Below are 17,459 nucleotides of genomic sequence, written 5' to 3'. Positions count from 1 at the left end.
GATTGTTATGTATGCATTTGCCCATTGATTTTACTCAGTCTTTTGGGTAGATATCGTTTTATGATTTATTCATTAAGATTTATAAAATGACACCAATTTTATGCAATTTTCAGAAGAATAGTTTTTTAAAAAAAAGTTAAGCTTGATAACAACCTTAGAACATGCCAATATACAAAAAGCTCACTGTACTAAATTAAATTTAAGAGATGGCAAGAGGACGTACTTTCTCAAATACCACAGAAGTTGATATTTTAAAATAGCTTTTAAATAAAATTACTGAACCCCCCCCCACTAAAAGTAACAGTCTACAGGAACTCATCTCTTAACAGTGCTTTAACTTTTCCAGGTATTGAGGAAATCATAGTTTAAGCCTCCAACAATTTATGCACCATGTATAGGCTATTCAATTTAAATGCCACCTAGGCAGCAAATTCTTTGCTTAATTTTCAAATACTCTACAACTGGAGAGAGTATAAGTGCCAGAGCAGAACCTGGGATTGGGTGGATCAGCAGTACAGGATTTATTCAAATATTATGCCACAATGGCAAGATATGGGCTCATGCTTGCAATCCTTTACAACCAGTTGACTGTTTTCAGAAACTATTAAGGCAAGATGCTTTCCCACAGGAAGGGAAAATTGAAAGGAGTGCCATCTTAAGCTGAGCTCATTACTTTACACACATGGAAAGGGAATCTGCTCGTGAAAAATTTCCACAGTATAGGAATCACGTAAGTGAATTCACAGGAACCAACAGAGTTCGCTGCCGCTGTAGTGTTCTCTCAAAATAAGTTTGTTGAAGAGGTTTGCAAGATATAGCCCACATTTCTATATGAAAGTGAGCAATGAAAAAGCAGGTACTATTAAAAAGGAAACTAGCTTGCAATTTGTTTCAGTGTCTTTATTGAAAGTAGCAAAGGTGGAACATATAATTACTCCTGCATCTTTTCAATGGATTCTTCCTTATATTTGCCCTTATCCTTGCCAACCTGGCGAGATTTGGCCTTGCGTTCCAGTATCTTCTTGCGATCCTTGTCCAGCTTTAGCCTGGTAATCACCACCTGCAAGAGATTACACACATTTGTTACTGCTAATTCTTCATACGTAGAGCTGTGAGCACCCAGGTCAAATCACATACTAGTATGAAACATGCATACAAAAGCAGAAAATGCTGGATGTAGGTAGGTCAGTCAATACCTGTAAAGAAAAAGGACCAGTTACAACATTTTGGATGTGTACTCCCTTTACCACACTTGAAATATCATAACCTGCAATTTCTCTAGTATCACTCCATCAGTTCAACAATGACAATAACACTACAGAACCCAGAAAGGACATTACTGGAAAAAACATCTCAAAGTAAATACAATGGAATACTTTCAAATGTAGTGACTTATCTGGGTAAACACAGCAGCCACTTTGCACAGTCCAGGGCCCCAAAAACTCCTCCCAGGTGAAACAGCGATTTACTTGTATTTCTTTCAATTTAGTATACTGAAATCGCTGCTCAATACATTGGGGAGACCAAATGCAGATTGGATGATCGCTTTGCTGAATACCTCTGCTCAGTCTGCAAAAGGTGACCCTGACCTTCCGGTCGCTTGCCATTTTAATTCTCCGTCCCACTCCCACTTTGGCATCCTACACTGTTCCAATGAAGCTCAACGAAGTTCGAGGAACAGCACCTCATCTTTCAATTAGGCACTTCACAACATTCCAGACTCAACAATGACCATAACCACTGCTTCCATTATTTCCAGACTGCAGGTGCTGGTAATGGTTCTGCTGTTGCCATTTACAGCTCCTCTAGACCCATCTTTTGTTTCTTAACCTGTCCCATTACCCCACTCCTTGCCTTGCACCATCATCCCTTTTGTCATTTAATCACTCCTGCCCTCCACCCTATCGCAGACCTTCCCTTTTGTTCTTACCCCCCTTCCCCTGTACTTGCTTAAAAACTGTTAAATCTTTAATTTCTTCCCGTTCTAGCAAAGGTCATCAACCTGAGACGTTAACTTTCTTTCTTCACGGATGCTGCCTGACAGAGTAGTTCCAGCATTTCCTGTTTTCATTGAAGTCTTTTTATGTTGGATGAATGAGGAATGTTGGCCAGTACACCGAAGAGCACACAAGTTTACAGCACAGGCAGCTATTCTGCACGTCAGGTGTTTACTAAAAGTGAAAAACTAATTCCTTCTCTTTCCTCATAGCCATGTGGTTCTCCACTTCAAATATTTTCTTAAAAGATGCAGTGTTCTCTACCTCAACTACTCCGTGGCAAAGCATACCATGCTCCAACAACCAGTAAAGAAATTTCCAACCTTTCCCCTAGCTACAGCAATGTCTTCATTGACAATGCAGGGAAATAGCCTTTCCTCATATCAAAACCTTGCATAATTTTCAAAACCTTTACTAACTCTCCCTTTAGCCTTTTCTGTTCTAATAGAAACAGGGCCAGTATCTCATCTCTCCTGATCTATGCAGCTTCTCATTCCTGGTATCATCATGAGACTGGCAAGATGGACCCCAATGGTCTTTTCCAGGCCTGTACATTCCAATGCTCCTATGTAAATCTACACTCTCTATGGTTCTAACTTAATTTCTAGAATGGCATTCCTAAAACTACTAACTATTATACAAATTTATTATGTCTGTGCTCTTATACTTGCTCATGAAACCCAAAAGGTTTTGGAATTTGCCCTTTTTTATGGCTTTATTATGTACATGCCCTCATACCAACAGAATTATGTATTTGTACCCCTTAGATCTCCTTTTACACATTTACTTCATTCCCTTCATCAATCCAATTGCCACTTCCTGAAAAAACAAACATTGCTAGCATTTAACAAATCCTTGCTGTCTGTTTTGATTATATCGTACATTTCTAAATGCTGGTTAATTTGATCTTGACTAATGGATTCCAAGAGTTTGCACAAAACGGGTCTATCCTTACTCAGATTATCCTTCTCTCCCATGATGAGTTTCTGGGAGGAAATAAAGTAGTACAAAGTTGGGCAAGAATATGGGAGTCTGAGGAAAGAGGACTCTAGACAGGATGTAGACCTCAATAGGATCCCAAGTTTTATCCCTGGTCTATGCCTTGCAGTTTTGGCACAGGGCACTGAGATTGGCCTGAGCAAGAGGGAGGAAAACCAAAAAGTTTCCGCTCCTAACTACTATTTAGTTCCAGATTTTCTAGCATTGGTAATCAGGTGAAGATAGAATAGGGTTCTCAAAATAGTCAATGACTATCACTGTCTAGGTTCATATGAAGAAATGCTATTTGGCTGAGGTATCAGAAGGTTGCCGACACCCGCAGAGAAACACAAACATTTAAGAAGAGGGTAGGCAGAAGTGAAATGAAAAGTAATTCCAAAGCTATCTAGAATCACCCATTGGAGCTGCAGGAAAACCATAAATTACTTAGACCATAAGAGATGGAGCAGTAGGCCATTCGGCCCCTCGAGCCTGCTCCGCCATTCAATGAGATCATGGCTGATCTGATTTTTACCTCAACTCCACTATCCCACCTTTTCCCCATATCCTTTGACTCCCTTGCCGATCAAAAATTTGTCTAACTCAGCCTTGAATGTATTCAATGACTCAGCCTCCACAGCTTTTTGGGGTAAAGAATTCCAAAGAATTACGACCCTCTGGGAGAAGAAATTCCTCCTCATTTCCACCTTAAACGGGCGACCCCTTATTCTGAGACTATGCTCCCTAGTTTTAGATTCCCCCATGAAGGGTAACATCCTCTCAGCATCTACCCCCAGTCCCCTCAGAATCTTGTATGTTTCAATAAGGTCTCCTCTGATTCTTCTAAACTCCAATGGGTATAGACCCAACCTGTTCAATCTTTCCTCATAAGACAACCCTTCCATACTCAGAGAACACGCATCAACATAGATGTTAAATAGAACTGTGCATAGATGCTAGTGTTAATATATGCTAAGAATTGACAGAGTTAATAAAGAAGGCAACTCTACACAATACAAACTCAGATTGTGCCACCCCCAAAAATTTAGCCAGTTTCAGAAACTAGTAAATTAGCTTTATGATCCAAGATTTAGCAGTAAACTTTATCCATTTATTGACATCAATGATGAAACTACATTATTGGACTGTGTGAATATTCAGCCCCCTGCATGCAACAGTAAAAGCCACAGGGCTAGCTAAAATAATGTTATACCCTAATAACCAGCAGACTTTCAGGGGATCAATTTAGACTGGGTTTAATTTGAAAGAGGACATTGTAAAAACCCTACTTGTCCTTCTCTCATCCTTTTAGGGATAATACATTTTATTTTGCAATACCTAGTTATTTTAATTTCCCCAACCTTTTCCACCAGAAGTCATGAATGCCATGCTAGGATACAGTTCTACAGATAATGGACACCCTCCCGCACTCGGCTCAAGAGCAGATTTTGTCCTCATTTTGTCCTCAACTCCGTCCATACTAGTGTACTACTGATGAAAGTGTTGGACAACAACCAGGTATGGGAAATATGGCAGATTTCCTGCTCCCTAAACCAGGGGCACTGAGATCAGCTGATGGCACAAAGAACCAAACTTTCTAGGAACATAGGAACAGGAGTAGGCCATTCAGCCCCTCGTGCCTGCTCCGCCATTTGATAAGAACATGGCTGATCAGTGATCTAACTCCATATACCCGCCTTTGGTCCATATCCCTTAATACCTTTGATTGCCAAAAAGCTATCTATCTCAGATTTAAATTTAGCAATTGAGCTAGTATCAATTGCCGTTTGCGGAAGAGTTCCAAACTTCTACAACCCTTTGCGTGTAGAAATGTTTTCTAATCTCGCTCCTGAAAGTTCTGGCTCTAATTTTTAGACTGTGCCCCCTACTCCTAGAATCCCCAACCAGCGGAAATAGTTTCTCTCTATCCACCCTATCCGTTCCCCTTAATATCTTATAAACTTCGATCAGATCACCCCTTAACCATCGAAACTCCAGAGAATACAACCCCAATTTGTGTAATCTCTCCTCGTAACTTAACCCTTGAAGTCCGGGTATCATTCTAGTAAACCTACGCTGCACTCCCTCCAAGGCCAATATGTCCATCCGAAGGTGCGGTGCCCAGAACTGCTAACAGTACTCCAGGTGCGGTCTGTTCGGCTGAATTATTAACTGGAGAAACTTGCTGAGTTATCGGGGACGGCAACATCTACACCAAAATAGCGCACGTAGTTGTTTTCAATTTCTGGAATTCTCTTACTTAGCTGTGGGTTGTCACAGCTATAACTTGGTTGGGTGCCGATCAATAAAGGGCCAAGTTTATCGATGCATCTGAAAACGTAACCAGTGACCAAAGGCAAACATATGCCCTAGTCTTTGTTGTAAGGTGGTCCCAAAATCACCTGTAGGTGGCTATTTCAGTAGCTTAAACAATATTGGCTCCAGAGTGAGTACGGTGTAAAAGCCGACTTATGCATCAGTATAGGTACTGAGCGAACAATCCAGGCAGAATTTGATCCATAACAAAGTTCACCCAAACTGTGTGTAAACAAGGGATTTAACCTAGTCACCCACCAGTTTCACAAAACCTCAAACGGCAGCATTTTGAATGAGTATATGCTTGTACGCTAGTTTCAGAACGGTAAATTCTCAGATCTTCATACATTATAGAAAATGAACATACTTCTCATGATGTCCCAAAGTACTTTTAAAATATAGTCACGGCTGAAATGTACAGAAATGCTACAGCCAATTTGCACACAAGGTCCCACAAACAGTAATGGTGGTGTTGGTTGAGGGATAAATATTGGTCAGGACACTAGGAGAACTCCCCTGCTCTCCTTCGAATAGTGTCATTACGTTTTCTATGTCCACTTGAGGCCTTGGTTTAACATAGCATCCGAAACCGGCACCTGACAGTGCAGCACTCCTTCAGTACTGCACTGAAGTGTCAGCCTAGATTATCTGCTCAAGTTTTTTTTAAACAGATGTATAGCTTAAATAACTCTAGGCATTCAGACCAAAGTTTCTCTTTAAACCTACCAATGTAAAATGTTGGTTCTGTGGCAGGATATGGCAGCTCAATTACTCTGCTTCCCACACCATTACATCAAAATAACCAGGTTTACTATTAAGCTGACATTTACCAGTCAAAACTCCAAATTCCACAGAAGTTCCTACCTTGCTGGGGTGAATGCCAACATGAACCGTGGTACCATTGGCTTTTTCACGCTGCACACGCTCAATGTAGATTACGTACTTCTTTCTATATACTTGGACAACTTTGCCGATCTGCTGACCCTTGTAATGCCCTCGGACAACCTGCACACAAGGTATCAAATTTAGAATATATAAATGGTTAACATTAATGCACACAGCCAAAATGCTCCATTTGCTATTTCACTGGTATTTGGATGTTGGTTATTGAAGCCATGTGCTTATGTTCAACAATCTATGTGGAACACTCTGCTTTCCCAAGATCTCCGTGTATGTGGAGGAGCAGTACAATTCTCAAACACTACCACATCGCACAAAACAATCTAGTACTTTTTTTAGATCACCTTGTGATAAAATTGTTCTATTTCTTTAAGGTAAACAATTAGTGCTGATGACCTAGGATGTACCAGAAGCACAACATTCTTAAGATAATTCTTAAAAGTTCATAACCAATTTACAAATCATTACAATTCCAACCATATTTTCTAAGATAACTTGACTTTATGTAGCACCTTTAATGTAGAAAAACATTCCAAAACACTTCACAGAAGCGCAGACAAAAATAGACACCGCACCAAAGGAGATTTTAGGAGGTATGACTAAAAGCTTGGTCAAAGAGGTTAGTTTTAAGGAGGGTCTTTAAAAGGACAGGGAGGTAGAGGGGTCTAGGGATAAAATTCCCCGAATGTTACAGAGATAGGGATGGGTGATGCCATGAAGGAATTTAAGTAAGAGGATAAGAATTTTAATTTGAAGTGTTTGGTGGGGGAAGAAGCCAATATAGGTCAGGAAGCATAGGGATGATGGGTGAAGGAAAGGATATGGTCAGATACAACAGTACAGTTGTAGTTTAACTGTCAAATGAATGTCAACAAGCCATCTCACCCACACTAACCATTGTAAACAATTTTACAACACCAAGTTATAGTCCAGCAATTTTATTTTAAATTCACAAGCTTTCGGAGGCTACCTCCTTCCTCAGGTGAACGATGTGGAATAATTTCACTGCTGCTTTGCTTTGGTGGTAGTTATAATTGCTGGAGTGAAGTGAGTATTGATCCTGCAGCAGTCTCCTGTGAAGTCATCGGTATGTTCAATCTGGCTGATGTTACTTCTTCCTCACAGAAGTTCAGCTGGCCAATAGCATCAGTTCCATGACAATATTAATGTCTTGTCTGTCGCACTCAGGCTCGCAGTCTACTTGTGCCTAGAATGTTAGGATGGCTGGTGGGTATTCTTCTGCCTCCTTAAACGTTAATTTTCTGCCCTGTTTTTTTCGGTGCTGACACTAACCAGTTAGACTTGTGAGGTAAAGCAGGGATGGACAGTCAGGGGCCTGAAGCCAGCACCAAAACAGAGCTGGAGTTACCAGCACCCCCCACCCAAACATAAAAACACTCAGCACTGAAAAAAACAGGGCAGAAAATTAACGTTTAAGGAGGCAGAAGAATACCCACCAGCCATCCTAACATTCTAGGCACAAGTAGACTGCGAGCTTGAGTGCGACAGACAAGACATCAATATTGTCATGGAACTGATGCTATTGGCCAGCTGAACTTCTGTGAGGAAGAAGTAACATCAGCCAGATTGAACATACCGATGACTTCACAGGAGACTGCTGCGGGATCAATACTCACTTCACTCCAGCAATTATAACTACCACCAAAGCAAAGCAGCAGTGAAATTATAGCACTCCTAACATCATTATATTAAAATAAAAAAGAATGTGCAAATGTTGGAAGTTTGAAATACAAATGCACAGGGCTGTCAGCATCAGTTCCAATGAAGAGCACACATCAAGAAAGATGAAACCCGTCTTTTCATTTTATGGATGCCCACTGACCCACTGTATTGCCATCATTTTCTGTTGTTATCCCTATAATGTTCTTGATAGCATGTTACAACAGATCAGTAGTTATGGCCAAAAGATAACCATTGCAAAAGCTCAGGATAAAAGCTGAAAATGTTAAGACAGAAAGGCAGGGTAATGGGGCTGTAAATGGGGCCTTGGGTACACTTCCAGCATTCGCAATTTTTCTTTTCATCTGTCTATGCAATAAAGCACATATAAAATACCTACCTGAACCTCATCGTCCTTGCGTATGGGCATTGAACGAACATTGTATTTCTGTCTCAGCTCCTTGGAGAGTGGAGAGGACATAATTTTCCTGCGGATGTGAGACGGAGCATTGAAGTGCCTCTTACGGTTCTTCCTCCGGGAAGATGTTACGTAGGGATTGAACTTCATGTTGGCTGCACACACAAGTGAAGAAACACACAAGTTTAAGCTGCTGCTGGCTGTTAGACCGTAAGACGAGAGTCGAAACCGGAGTCAGACTGGCAAAGACACACATGCTACCGGAGCCCGAATCGGACCCAAACAGGCGCCCTGCGACATTGGGAACATTGAAGTGCCCAGTGAGACCCGGGCCCTCAGCGAGATCCCCGCCCGCCCGCCCGCCTCTCACTCCCGCTCTACAAGGCCCCACGGGCTTCTACATTTCACACCGATGGAAGCCCGCTCCGCACCCCGTATTCCAGCAATATGGACATATACGACGGGCATATTGTTGGCGGGCGCAGTATCGGGGGTCGGTTGGCCGCGGATGGGCTCGGATGGTACCAGATGTCACTGACCGGCTCCTTACCGTCCTCCTCTATCTACAATGGCCGCCTGTGAAAAGAGAACGCACGCATGCGCTGTGCGTCATTAGTCAGTTCCCAAATCGCGCGAGATTACAGCAGAGCCGGACCATCACAGGTTCAACACAACAGACTCTGGGCTCTTATTCTATCCAGATACCTAAAATAACACTGTTGCCCTTGGAAGTAATTAACTGTATCTGAAGCGCTTTGAGGTGTTTCTGAGACGTAATAATTAAGCATGCTACAAATACAAGTTGTTTTTGAACATGAAAAGCTCCAGTTAAAAGGAGAAAAACAAACTGCAAAGGCTGGGAATCTTAGAAAAGGGCTTACTAACAAAACATTAAGTTGTCTTTTTTTAAAAACAGATGCTGGCTGACCAAAAATAAAAGCGCTATGTATTTCCAACACTTTGTACTTCTGTTTTATAACAACTTGCATTTATATAGCACCTTCAAGGTAGCAAAATGTCCCAAGCTCTTCACTGGAGCATTATCAAACAAAATTTGACACTGTACCACATAAGGAGGTATTAGGACAGGTGACCAAAAGCTTGGTCAGAGGTAGGTTTTGAAGAGTGTCTTGAAGGGTAGAGAAGTTTAGGAAGGGAATTCCAGAGCTTAGGGCCTACGCAGCTGAAGGCATGGCCGCCAAAGGTGGAGCGATTAAAATCAGGGATGTGCAAGAGGCAAGAATTGGAGGGTTGTAGGGGCTGGAGGAGATTACAGAGATAGGGAGGGGCGAGGCCATGGAGGGATTTGAAAACAAAGATGAGAATTTTACAATCGAGGCCTTCCCGGACTGGGGGCCAGCACCGGGGTGATGGGGGGAAACAGGATGTGGTGAGTTAGGATACGGGCAGTTAGGATATAAGCCCCAATTAGCCAGGTTTTAAAAGTTACATGACTGAACTAGCATTATAGGTAGTACAATTTCCAAGGTCATATATTTAATCATTTTATGAGATGAGAAAAGGCTATTTGACCAATTAAAGCTAGTATTTTACTCTGCCTTCTCCTGCACACCTGTAGTATACCCCAAGATGCATTCTTTGCTTACATGTCACCCATAATTCTGGGTCAGTGTCCATATATATGGAGGACATAAATGTATTTCACTATCAGGAATACAGCAACAGCTTGTTAATTGTATTGCTCACATTTCTTGATTCAGACTGAGCAAGTGGCTGGGGAAGGGAATTAGTAGCAAGTGAGCAGAATTTATAACTGAACAAAGACGATGGATTCGGTCTACCTGATATTCAATTGGAAGAAATTTTGATTTGTACAATATCAGTCAGGTAGTCTGACAGCATAAAGGTGGTCATAGAGATGAAAGAAGTGGTGAAGAAAGAGCTGGGTGAAAGTTGACACTGTGTCACTGAGGGACAGTATGTCAATGAGGAAGAGCAGGTGGCCTGAGGATAGATCTTAAATATACCAAAATGTTATTGTTTGAGGCATGTGAAGGTCTACTTCGATCACAGAAGGACTTCTATGGAATACAATTTGCCTGGGTTGAATAACAATCCATAAAATTAGAAAAATTGTCTGGAATTTTGCTTGATTATATTGCTCAGAGAATCTTATTCAATTTTCTAAAGGAAAATACTGCAAAGTGGGGTTAGATGACAAATCAGGCAGACTGCAAATGGTCTGACAAAGGCATGGGCTTGATGCGATGTATGGTGTTCTCACCCGTTGCACTATTATGCAATTATTTTGGGATCAAAAATGCTACTCAAATCATCAAAGGATAAAAAGCAAGAGTGTGTAATTATAACACTGGGACCTGCAGGGGAAAGAAATGTATTCTTGTTATAGGTTTGTATCACACAATGTTACTACTGTTATGCACTAGTTAGTATCTGTTTCCTTCATATGCTCATACACCTACTACCCCATTTAGACTATTATCCAAGCAGTATATGACGTCCTTATTCTTCCGACCAGAATGTTTTCATGGTAATTGAGTATACTAGGTTCTGGACACAGTAATTGAACAGTTTTTGCTCAGAAGCACTAGGATACTAAAATTAGTGTCTAGGACAGCCTAAAATACTTTACAGTTAACAGTTTAGAAAGAAAGACATTGCATTTCTATTATGACCTTTCACAGCCCCATGACATCCCAAAGTGATTTACAGCCAACTATGTACTTTAAGAGGGGTAGTCATTGTTGTGAAATTTAATTTCACAACAAAAGCAGGTGTAAATATGCAAACAATTCCAAAGTGATTTGGGAAAACATTCAATTTCAAAGTAGAGTATAAATCCCACAAAAAGTGACCTAAAACATTTGGTCCATTTTGAGTTGGAGTTCATCCCAACTGTTAACAGCAAGAAAGTGAATGCTAAATTAGCACTAGGTGTATATATGCACACAAAAGACTTTATTTAAAAAAGTTTAAGGGTACACAGTATGCATAAATTTAAAAGCTGAAAGTGAAGAGTTCACCTCCACACTGTTTTGGATCAGAGTACAAGGTACATATACATCCAAATCATACACACAACAGCAATCCACAGAGACTAACAGTAACAACCAATTCCAATAAACTAGGGCTGGAATTTCAAGTTATGAATCTTCAGAAGTCATATTCCATCAATGGCAATTCAACTCCATCCAAGTCTGCCAAAATGTCAGTATTCATGTCGAAATCCATCAAACCTGAAATTTAACAAAAAGGTATATAGTTTCTTCCCCAAAACAGAACAGAAAAAAAATGCATAACAAAGGCAATCTTTTTACTTACTGGATTCTTTTACAAGTGAAGGCAATTTCATAGGTGAAGGGATTTTGTTCAGAACTTTTTCTATTAATGCTCCTTCTTTCTCAAGAATTAAGAGTGGTAGACCTGCCAGGCAGATGTGATCAAGCTTATGTTCCTCTGGCACGTTAAAGTTCTCAAAGTCTGCAATTAACACATTTATACCATTTAGGGGGTTCAATCTCTCTTCTCCCAATCCTTGCCACAAAAAAACTTGATAAATTCAGAGCTGTGCTCCTCTTGACATACAAGATGTCTATACAGTCAAGTTGTTGGGCTCAGTGAAGGCAGTAGGATTGTCTACCGTTAAATGCTGAAGGAAGCAAGTTATGCAAGGTCTGTCAAGAACAAGGTTTTGAAACATTAGATTCCCTTTTAGCCAAGGACCAAACACTTGTAGGAAAGATTCTACATAAAAGAACTGTTTGATGCTCTTTTGCACAAGAATCTCTAGTTTGATGCTCAACACTAGTCAGGATTTTCACTCAAACAACCTATGTCAATTTTTTTTTTATAAAAGTTGCATTTACATAGCACCTGTCAAGACCTCAGGACATCCCAAAGTGCTTCATGGCCAATTAATTACTCTGAAGTGTAGCCACTTGAATATATACACACAAATTAGGGAGGGCAATAAATGCCGGCCTCGCCAGCGACGCCCACATCCCATGAACGAATATTAAAAAAAAATGAATGTTAATGAGGACACTGATCTAGCAAAACCAGTTCCACTGCTAAATTCTCCTCACAGCATTGTATCACCTGTAAATATTTATTTGCTTTTCCCTTGCAGTCTCTACTTTACAATGGCAATATATATATATATATATATATATATATATATGAAAATTTTTTAAAGTTAATGGAATTCTGCATTTGAATGGCTGATTTAAGTAAATGGGTAATTTGAGCCAAAATCCATTCACTACAAAAAGAAACAAATCTCAAATCCCTTAACAAAATTGAACAGGTTGCCTTGGGAGAGCTTGGAGATAGATTTGGGGTCCTGAGAAGAACACTGAAGCTGGAAAGGGGGCGGGCGAGGAAAAAAAGTTATTTAAAAAAAAATAATCCAGGGAGCAATAGACAGACACCCAGTCCCTCCTCGGCAACCTCCCCACCCTATGGTTTCCTTCCAGATATAGCCTAACACACTGCCACCTGGCACTTCAAGTTTCATAAATTGCAGCAACTCCCAGATAGTCTCTCCATTACATATCACATGAGTGCCCAGACCTAGTTTATGTACAAACCTCCTATCCAGAAAGAATAAAAGAACCCTTCAACTATGCAGAAAAAAGGAGACTTGAGAAAGTGAGGAACAAAAAAAAGTGAACAGATTAGAATGGCAGCAGTTACAAGATACTTTAAGCAACATCACAGGAAAACTTGTATTTGAAGGCTTGGATGGCAAGTTACTTTCAACTAGTGCAATTTCAGTTTTTGTAATACATAGTCACCAACTCACTTAACATTTCTCTCTTTCCTCTTCAACCCACCCCCCAAGTTTTCAGATTCTTACCAAAAGGATTGAATGGAATGAAAGCTTCAATTTCAGGATAGTCTTCAGGCTTTTCAACAGGGCATTTTGGTGGCTCTGCAATTGAAGGTTTTCCTGTGGGCTGGAAGTACAAGTCCTTAATCTGCATTTTGTAGGCAATGTTTACACAGATATTTGGTCAGACAACATAAAACAGCCCATAAAGTTTGCTAGTTTAGTATATAGTACACATACATGTCCCTTCAAGAATTGCATCTACATTAATTTTAGATTAGACACTGGAAAGGAGAACCAACAATGTCAGAATAGATTAATTGAGACCCATTAACATATCAAAGTACCTTATTAAATATCTCCCTAATCAAAAGTTTCACCCCTCCAAAAAAAGTTACTGTACAAGTGTATATCTTTAAAAGAGATCCATTCTCCAAGAATTTCAACTAAATGGGGAGCAGGGAGGAGAGGGTGGTATTAAAAAAAAAGCCTAATTGAACTTCTAGCAAGGAGTCATTGGTTTCAGATGATACAGGAGATGCCCTGGCATTCAGAATTGAGGCTCTATGGGGCAGCACTGTAGATGCAACTTTATAGCTGACCACAAGATTAAGCTCTTGTTCGCTAAAGGAACTAGAACTGGGACTAAGAGCACAGCTTATTTCCCCTCACACTTATGTACACAGAAGAGACAGGCCACCCACTGGAAGGTCCACAATGCCAATTTTGAAGATGAAGTTAAAAGAAAATGTCTACATTTGGTGCCCAGTCACAATGCTGCAGATTTCATCTACTTCCCCAGTAATGTACACAGGCCAGTATTAAAATGCAAAAAAAAACTAAATTTTACAGCAATTCAAGGAATCCTCACTCTACCTTCATGACCTCCATAAGCTATAGGCTTCAAGTACAACCAAATTTTAAAAAAGTCAGCAGCTTACAGAGTCAAACTCATTTAGCAGCAAAACATGCTAGTATAGAAAGTATATCAAAACATGGCAAGAACTTTTTTGTTTGGAGGGGGCAATAAGAATGGATGAAAGTGGTTCCTACATCTGAAGTCCTTGGGTGCAATTTGCCATCAACCACATCACTTTATTGCAGTGATATTTGAAAATAAAATACTGCAAATGCTGGAAATCCAAAATACAGAAAGTGTTGGAAACACTCAGCAATTCAGGCAGCATCTTTGCAGAGAGAAACATAGGATTAACAACTTTGTCAGAACAATTTGTCTGACAAAAGGTCATCAACCTGAAATGTTAACTATTTCATGCCTAACCTGCTAAATGTTTCCAATATTTTGTGTTTAACCAAACTATTTAGTGGGACACATTTATTCAGCATTAAAGAAAACCAACTGTATTTGTTCCCTATAAAAGATCACTCATTATGAAACATCTCATTTAAATACCTTAGCTGTTTTTAAGATTTGTAAGTTACTTTTCTTTTTGTGAATCTTCTCTATTCTCTTTTTCTGTGAGTAATCTGTCATGCCCCCAGCACGCATCAGACAGTTCACATCCCCCAGGGCTTTTCTTGCCGACTGCTGTAAGCGTGGAGTTTCAGTTAACATCTTTCCAGTTTGTGGAGTTCGCAGAAGAGGGGTTTCAGCACTGGCTGAAACAAGAAAACAGAATTCATATTTTAAAATGCAAAAAAAAGATTTAAATCCACATAAAAGCTTTGCCAATAATGTAGATAGCAGCCTACACACATACATGGTGTGAATATAGTTGACAAGTCTTCATAAAGAAAACAAGCATTAAGACTACTTTACAAAATAACAAGTCATTTAGATCCAGGATAACCCAAACATTTTTCAAAAGGCTGTGATGTCACACTTCAGAACAGTGTTTTTAAATTAGGTTTTCCAACACAACATCCATTCTTTGGGTAGAAATTATAATTATCATTGTACTTTAGATAATTACTGTAATAAAAAGTGCCACACAGGTATTTAAGTTCCACATTGAAACAGATTCAAATCTCAAGACCAATATGGTGTCTTATTAGTCAGCCAAAATGTTGTTAATGATCCTATAGTAAACTATTAATTTCCCTTTCAAGTGTACTTTAATGGAAAGTAAAAAAAATAAAGCAATTTGAATCACATTTACAATACTTACATGAAACAGAAAGTAGCTTTGGGTGGTTCTTTGTATAGGTGCTCAAGAGTTCATTTTCTTTCTCTACAAATATTCTCACTGCCATTTCAGTTACAGATCACTATATAAAAAGACATATTTAAATGCTTTTGTAGTTGAATCATAGAATCATAGAAGTTACAACATGGAAACAGGCCCTTCGGCCCAACATGTCCATGTCGCCCAGTTTATACCACTAAGCTAGTCCCAATTGCCTGCACTTTTAATGTCAAGATCTTGAACACATCACAATACTGCCTACTAAGTTTGTTAGAAATACTAAGCATGACAATGCACTAGACATTTAACTCATTCATTGCTCAAGTTAATATTTCATACAAAAAGCTAAATGTGAGAAACTTTTCCACACTACAATACAGAACTGTTACAATTATGGCTTTAATTGTAGCTCACTCACGGTACTGACCACAACCCATTTCCAAGTGGAATCAGGAATCATGTGAATGTATTTATTTTCCTTTACCTGTACTTACAGGCACCGAATCGCTACAGTAAAATACGGTCCACATTAGAACTTATAGTATTCTATAAATTAAGTTAACAACCCCATATTAAAAGGTCTAATTTTACCGACTGGTAATGAGTTTATTCTTCACTTAAAGAATATCAAACATTTTTGAAGCCAAATGTCACATGAGAAACTTCATTATTCCCTAAACACCAATTTATCAGACAGCCCAACACAAACAGCCTCAAACGACAGGTCTTCTAAATTTAAAAAGTACATTCGCGAACACTCAACTCACTGCCAGTCTTAAAAAGAAAAATCAAACCGTTCTCAAAATTACGGCAAAACATTAACCCATACCACCCAATGCGGCCGCAGTTAATATAAACCGACAATCAAAGACCTCGGCGACCCGTCCCGCCGCAACCGTTTTAAACGACGCCGAGCGACGAGCTGTCGGTTGATTGGATTAAATCAATCAGACAAGGACATCAGAAGGCTGCAGAGCTAAAAATGCTCAGCTCCAGAACAAGGGCACCCTCTGCAGGTTGGAGGGCTAAAACAAGAGGGAACATGCAAATACAGTGCAAGTGCCACTGACTGAGCCAAGGCTCACACCTTGGCATAAAACATATTTGTAATCATTTTTTTTGAAGAGCATCTCTATATATTCTTTTGTTTTTAAATGTTTGGAACACTAGAGAGATGGACTGAATATCTTTTTCAAAAATGTGATGTGGTGAATGGATTTGGTTTACATCGAGTCTACAGCACAGAAACGGGCTATTCGGCCCAACTGGTCCGTGCCAGTGTTTATGCTCCACACAACCCTCCTCCCTTCCTACTTCATCTAACACTATCAGCATACCCTTCTATTCTTTTCTCCCTCCTGTGCTTATCTAGCTTCCATTTAAATGCATCTATGATAGTTGCCTCAACTACTCTTTTGTGGTAGCATGTTCCACATTCTTACCATTCTTTGGGTAAAGAAGTTTCCCCTGAATTCCCTTTTAGATTTATACGCTTCAAAGACACTATGAAGCACACCATGGTGAGAATCATGATAAGTGCACCGGAAAGTTAAGTGAAGATAAATTTTCTGAATTAGCACCGTTGTTTAAAAAGCAGCGATCAATATTTCCTAATGCTCGCCATGTAAGTGACGCTGCTGTTAAGACACATTATGTGATTGCACATGAAATAGCTGCATCATCAAAACCATTTTTTGAGGGATATTTTTGAAGAACTGCATGCTAAAACCTGCAGAAATAGTGGCGTCAAAATTCAAGCGTGTGCCAGAAGCTGGGGTCTGGGGCTCATCCAAAATTGGGCCTCATGCCTCGTTTTAATAATAGAGGCGAGCTGTAGTGCTGGTCACGCCTTCAGAGGCAGCTCACACGGTGTCGGGGATCAAATTTGGGCCGGCTGCATCGCCGATAAGTCTTGGAAGGTGGGTGGTGGAAAATACAGGCGCACTGGCAGCTGGTTGGACCGTAGTAGAACTGAAAAAACTAGTCAGAACTAGCAGGGCACACACTCCACCTAGTTTTTCATGTATTTTGCAGACGGGTCCTGAAACAGGTACTTCTTTGCATCTGTAAATTGATCCAATGCTGATTTAGGACGTCTAAAAAGTGAGGACCAATATGGTGGTGGGCATGCCGCCGGTGCAGGACCTCGCGCCCAGAAATTGGTATACAATGCACATGTTTTACACCCAAAAAACAGGTGAAATACATAC

At 40.0% G+C, this 17,459-nt stretch overlaps 2 protein-coding genes across 6 annotated transcripts; both read right to left on the bottom strand.

Annotated features, from left to right (window-relative positions):
• Positions 1–885: 885 nt before the first annotated feature.
• On the bottom strand, positions 886–8,929 carry rpl26 (ribosomal protein L26). 2 transcript variants are annotated; one of them, XM_067996429.1, is made up of 4 exons: positions 8,840–8,929; positions 8,272–8,444; positions 6,156–6,296; positions 886–1,060 (listed from the first exon to the last, which is right to left on the bottom strand). In XM_067996429.1, the coding sequence occupies exons 2-4, from the start codon at positions 8,437–8,439 to the stop codon at positions 932–934; spliced, it is 438 nt and encodes a 145-aa protein (XP_067852530.1). In that variant the 5' UTR covers positions 8,440–8,444; positions 8,840–8,929; the 3' UTR covers positions 886–931. The 2 variants fall into 2 exon arrangements, with proteins under 2 accessions (XP_067852530.1, XP_067852531.1); XM_067996430.1 differs by having other exon boundaries at positions 8,829–8,908.
• A 2,281-nt stretch (positions 8,930–11,210) lies between these two features.
• pttg1 (PTTG1 regulator of sister chromatid separation, securin) lies at positions 11,211–16,187 on the bottom strand. 4 transcript variants are annotated; one of them, XM_067995851.1, is made up of 6 exons: positions 16,079–16,187; positions 15,232–15,331; positions 14,517–14,722; positions 13,130–13,250; positions 11,593–11,751; positions 11,211–11,507 (listed from the first exon to the last, which is right to left on the bottom strand). In XM_067995851.1, the coding sequence occupies exons 2-6, from the start codon at positions 15,314–15,316 to the stop codon at positions 11,425–11,427; spliced, it is 654 nt and encodes a 217-aa protein (XP_067851952.1). In that variant the 5' UTR covers positions 15,317–15,331; positions 16,079–16,187; the 3' UTR covers positions 11,211–11,424. The 4 variants fall into 4 exon arrangements, with proteins under 4 accessions (XP_067851952.1, XP_067851955.1, XP_067851953.1 ...); XM_067995854.1 differs by having other exon boundaries at positions 13,130–13,229; XM_067995852.1 differs by having other exon boundaries at positions 16,017–16,165.
• Between the last annotated feature and the right edge of the window lie 1,272 nt (positions 16,188–17,459).

This window comes from Heptranchias perlo, chromosome 14 (genome assembly GCF_035084215.1).
Source record: "Heptranchias perlo isolate sHepPer1 chromosome 14, sHepPer1.hap1, whole genome shotgun sequence".
Lineage (NCBI taxonomy): Eukaryota > Metazoa > Chordata > Chondrichthyes > Hexanchiformes > Hexanchidae > Heptranchias > Heptranchias perlo.
This window is presented reverse-complemented; position numbering and strand designations above follow the sequence as displayed.